Raw genomic sequence first — 5,535 nt, 5'->3', positions numbered from 1 at the left:
TCCATCGGTTCACGCGGATGCTTAAAGCGCGAGGAACCAGCTGCTACCGTGGGCTGTTGATTGTTCAAAAAATAGTTCGATCGAGTTAAAAAAAAATAGGGAGCAAATAAGGCGACTCTGTTTTATCATCGTTCGAGTCGCAGTTAAGTGTTCGCGTCGTCGTTCGTAGGTACGTGTTCACGTGCAACTTCGTAGCGAAGTAGAAGAAATATAGACGCCAGATAAAAGTGAGCTAATTGCATTGAAACGCAATTAACAGAGTACCTCCGTGCAATTTGATAACCAGGCAATTAGCTGAAGTGGTGCATTTTTATTTGCACGTGCTTATACTGGGCGTTCTGTAGAATCGGGACCAGAGGGGTACTCTTAGTGTGATCGTGGATGGAATTAAATAGCGAGAGACGAAATTAGATGATGTAGACACGTGCATGTATCGGTACCATTTTTATGTAGCGTGAGTCAGCGTGCTTTTAAAGAGCAACGAAATTTCTTATTAAATTATCATAAAAACTATTTCACACGTCAAACCAATGTATCACTGTCTACTTATGTACTTTTTTCTAACACGTATCACAATATCTGCGCGGATAAATATAAACTTGTCATCACAGCAACGTCGCAGTTAATGTCGAAACATCACGAATATATCGATCTCCTTTATTAAACGCTTAATTAAAATGCTCTCGCTGCTGCGAAACAGTAGCCCCAACGCGAACATATTTTTACTAATAATTAATATGTAAACAGGTACAAGGATGTCATCTGTCTACCAGTCGCATGGGACACTCTGTACCCATCAAGGAAACGCTTCCAAGTACTCGTTAGAGGCATCAAGGAAGTGAGACACGGACGATGGCACCGGATAAGTCCGGGGCTGAGACGGACATACGTAAGTCTAGTAGAACACGTTTCATTATCGTACCAGGGAAGATTGATCACACGGTGCGCGATGTTTTCCGCTCTCTCTGGCCAACCCCTGTGCCGTGCAATTGCGGGGTTGTTATCAAGGGCATCGTGCACACGAGATCTTGCCCTGTCGGTCACGCCACGTCCACGATTCGCGAAGATCTCCCGCGGAGGCCGCGACTCCAGAGCCACTTTGCCCGTCCATTCACGGTGTTCGTCGCGTGTCCGTCCCGGCCTAAACTCCGACACGTGTTTCGGACGAAGTGCGCAGTGGCGACGTTTACCGCTGGACGTGCCTTCGAGAACAGGGTGAAGAGAGTATCGCCTCTGTGCTGCGAGTCGAACGGGGGATGCAACGTTCAGTGGGCAATAGGCCTTCCTATCTGCGCCTCTGGCACGAGTTCTGGACTATACAGCAGACGGCCAAGCAGCTGCCGAGCGAATCTGTGAGTGCCATTTTTCTTCGACCCGTTTGGTACCCGGATCTAGTGGCAGAAAAGGTTCAAGATTTTGTTGTTTGAGGCTTTTTCTATTGGGACCACAGTTCGTGATGTTTGTCGGGATTCGTTGACACCAATTGGAGTAGATTTTACGTAGTTATATTTAGGACATGTTGTAGTCCAGGTGTCATATATATGTGACGCATCAGATTAGAAGGAACTGAATAGAGTTGGAATATAAAAAAAACTATAGATTTTAAGACATTTGTCCACACATGGTCCAATTGGTTGTCCATTGTTGGTATTGCAAACTTCATCGACATATTCAACTATTGTACAAATCAGTTTTGATTAGACTCTTAAAAACACTTGTTTCAATCTCTCGAATTGGGTTAAGAAATAATAACATACAATTCAGCTGGAAAATGATCAACACTGGAAATGATACATTATGGGATCATGCTAATGTTACGTTGGGCTCTTTATTGTTTGTAAAAGGTACATTCAGTTTCGTTCATCCGGTTTAATTTTCTTTAGAAAGTGTAACGTGTACAACATGACAATGATACGTTGATAAGAATAGCCGCGATTTTATCAAACGCTGTCTCGAGAATGTAAGCCATGAGAGTATAAACGCACTCGATTCAGGTCATAATGGAAATGCATGCGATGCCCGAGAAAATTCTCAACTGTCTCGAGAATTTTGTAAATTTAATTAAAATAACTCTTCCCTTCTTTTCGTTTCAAATACCATTCAAAGATCTTCAATCATTCGTCAAAGGAACTTCACACACTTTTATAAAAAAAAAACGGTCAATACAATATTACCATTTCATGTCGACAGTGGAAAGATTTGTTAATTCGAATGAATCCTTTATCGTAACAGCATTGCACAGAATTTAATTTTCATTTGTGATTCGTTTTCATAGAACAACAACTGCAGGCCATTAGAAATGTCTCTAACAGGAATCAACTTTATTTCCCTTTTTTTTTTATAGTTTCACTTAGTCACCGTTCCGTGAACCATGGATACCCCACCTGCGTCCTCAGTCAAAGATCGTTTCGATATAGGAAATCGCCGCTAACATTTGCAACACGTTGCCAATCGGTACGCTAATAAATCGAATTTAAACGTCGAATTAGCGATACCACCTATGCGATCCGGAAACAGTACCAGGCAAAGAAGATCCGACCGCGATACTGAACGTTTCTTCCCGCGAGGCATTCAAATTTCTCTTCATTCCGGGCGTTGCACAATTTACCTCGACCGCAGCCATGAGTCTCAGCTACGCTTCCTCGTTGCATACCTATGTTAGTCGGTATACTTGCACGTAATTAAACGCGATTACTAATTCATACGCCGCAGGAATAAAGAATGGATCAAAGCGTGATCCATTAGCAGGCGAATTTTAAATTGAGATTACATTCAGGATAACTTTTTACAATTAAGAACGTTGCATCGCTCGATCTTTATCGAATACTCTCGTAAAGATGGATTAAGTAAGGCTTTGATATTAATTAAAAAATTTCTGATAACACGTTTTGTATGTTATTTGCAGTTCCACAAATCGAGTGGAATTATGAACGTCTCCACCGTGTTTCCGGAAGGACTCACCGACACAGAGAGGCCCCAGCAGCGTCATGCATCAGCAAGCGTAAAGGATGACGAGGAGATTCAGGATAGGTTCAATCGTAAGTACATACTCATCGATTCTAATCACTTTTCCATCGTAATCACGCATTTCAATTTTTGAGTCATCGCCACGTGCGCTATCCCATTGTGCGCGCGGTTACATCAGGGTTATTTAATATCGTGTCAGGCTCTTTCATAATTTGCGCGCCTCGCTGTGGAAACCTGATGCACGATATGAACGTATAACTCACGTGCCGATTCTGAGCGACATAACAGAGATAATTATAAATATATAATTTTGTGTGGAAAAGCACAAGTGAAAATAATTGTTGAGTTTGATGGGCAGATAGTTAAATCTGTATTGACGAGTGCAAATAGAATGGCCACGCGTTTCGTAATATAATATACATAAATTGGAATTTTAAATTACCATAAATAATTCGTGTCGTGTACTTTCCCTTCCTGTAATTAAAATTAAATTTTTATCCGAACAAATAGTCATTAAAATTGCTGATGATACAAGGTTCATGGCAAAAGTAACGTTGGCACAGTCTTCAATCTTCCATACGATTTGTCAGACGTGACAATTTTTAAGTCAACAACAGTCCAAGAGCATATATCTAGAGTATTGGTTTCGTTTTACACGTGCGAATAAATTTCAAATAAATTTAAAAATATTTAAAGTATTAAAGAATATTTAGAGAAGGAAATATGTGCGAGGTGTAAGTATAAAAAGTATGATATTGCGCAAGTCTATTTAGATTTTTAATATTCGAAAGCTTACATCCGCATAATTTATGCTATACCCGCGATTATAGACGAAAGATGTAAAATTATTGCAAATGAGAAGAATTGTCTTTAATTACCGATGTATCGACAGAGGAGCGGTAATAAGCGGGCGGTTAATTTTAAATCAACTGGAGGTATTCTCGATAGATTGCGACTCACTTGTTGTTTATGATAAAATGCTAATGTATGCAAATGCGAGACGCCGATAACATCTACCAAAGGCTTGTTAAACATCGGTTGCAATGAACCCTCTAGATTCGTGTAGGTGCTGAACGATCTGAAACTTTACTATGGCTGGCAACCTCGAATGCAGCGACGTCTGCATTAACATGAAATTACCTTTTAATTACTCCAAATTAACATCTATTTATTCGAAGTTAAGCCAGTGCTCTTTCATTACAAATGCGTGCGTGTACGTTACCATTGAATTGAATAAATCAAAAGTTCACGAACTAGACACAAGTTAGTAACTATAATGCTACATAAATTAGATAAAAGAAAGAAACTATTAAGCATTATCATCTGTTACTTCTGGTTGATTATTTTCAAAGTATTATAATATGAATATTTAATACAGAAATGAATAAGAAATACGTTTCTTATGAATACATCGGATATACGCACGTGTCAAAATAAAATTAAACATAGTTTGAAGAGAGAAAGAGAATGGAAAACAGACGACAACAATGTATCATTAATCACGGAGGTCTCGAATAACATATGCATCAGAAATAAATTTCGCCTGATTAAATTACATCATAAATCACACAATAAGCTTAATATAACGCGAAACTACTTAGAACTCTGCTCAAAACATTCAAATACGAACAATACGAGTAATCCTAAGAAAGGCAAATTGATGCGCGCGAAGGCTAGTGAATCACAATGATATATGTCAGACGCGACACGTTCCAAGTTCATCACTATCAGCTAGCGTTCAAAATAAAACTCTACCTTTCCGCACTTCCCCATATTTCTCGACTTCAGAACAAACGACATCTTAACAACAACCTCAGACAAATTACAAACGACTCGCGTACGCAGTCTAATTCAATTTCTCACATCTCTGACTTGTACTACTGAAATTCCCAACTAGAATCCTAAATGTAGGGCAGTGAAGAAAACCACGTGCAGACTTTACGTCCTTATTCTTCCCAAGCAAGAGGACTCGAAGAGGACTCGCGACAGATATCCTTCCGAGTCTAAGAACAAGGAATTTTGCTACGAAGAATTGGAAGAATTTCTGAGACTTTTATTTCATAGCACTCGTTTGAAACATATTACTCACAGCGAGATAAACTCACTCAACAGCTGCGCTGCGAGCGACGTTTTTCCCAAACCGAGTAAACGGTGAAACATTGATTTCTCTCGATACGTGTCTGTCACGATGGTCATAGAAAGCCACGATGTCCCGACCCGATCTCTCCGATCACCGCCGTGAAACGGAGATCTGGTACAGCGGCGTGATTCAGCCGGCATTTGGAAATTTCCAGATTTCACCTTGACTTTGATTGCGAGTCGCACGCGAGCGACTCTGCTCGCGCAAGACCGTTGCCATCGTTCACACGCGCGTTTACAAGTTCGGAGCGTTAAGCAAAATTCATTGAACGTGACTTGGAATTCCGCAGACGCCCGCCGCTCGTTACTCGTTCGTGGTCGTTTCCCTAACGAGGGAATCGCGCGACGTTTTCATCTCGCCGCCAATTACTGCGATCGCATAATGGAGTCATCAACGACGCGCGGGTGGACGTTGAACAGCAGTCGACG

General features: G+C 40.7%; 1 protein-coding gene across 1 annotated transcript; it reads left to right on the top strand.

Moving 5' to 3' along the window:
- Window positions 1-1,243: 1,243 nt before the first annotated feature.
- Window positions 1,244-3,563, top strand: LOC143425991 (uncharacterized). The gene is made up of 3 exons (XM_076899092.1): window positions 1,244-1,352; window positions 2,906-3,038; window positions 3,478-3,563. Exons 1-3 carry the CDS (start codon window positions 1,257-1,259, stop codon window positions 3,561-3,563), a joined length of 315 nt encoding a protein of 104 aa, XP_076755207.1. The 5' UTR covers window positions 1,244-1,256.
- Window positions 3,564-5,535: the final 1,972 nt, after the last annotated feature.

This window comes from Xylocopa sonorina, chromosome 8 (assembly GCF_050948175.1).
Source record: "Xylocopa sonorina isolate GNS202 chromosome 8, iyXylSono1_principal, whole genome shotgun sequence".
NCBI classification, from domain to species: Eukaryota; Metazoa; Arthropoda; class Insecta; order Hymenoptera; family Apidae; genus Xylocopa; species Xylocopa sonorina.
Note: the sequence above shows the minus strand (reverse complement) of the source record. Positions and strands in the feature narration are given on the sequence as shown.

Coding starts and splice junctions, on each gene's coding strand:
- LOC143425991 (XM_076899092.1), top strand. CDS start 1,257: ATGCAACGTTCAGTGGGCAATAGGCCTTCCTATCTGCGCCTCTGGCAC. Junction 1,353..2,905: donor AGCAGCTGCCGAGCGAATCT/GTGAGTGCCATT, acceptor TGTTATTTGCAG/TTCCACAAATCGAGTGGAAT. Junction 3,039..3,477: donor GATTCAGGATAGGTTCAATC/GTAAGTACATAC, acceptor CCGAACAAATAG/TCATTAAAATTGCTGATGAT.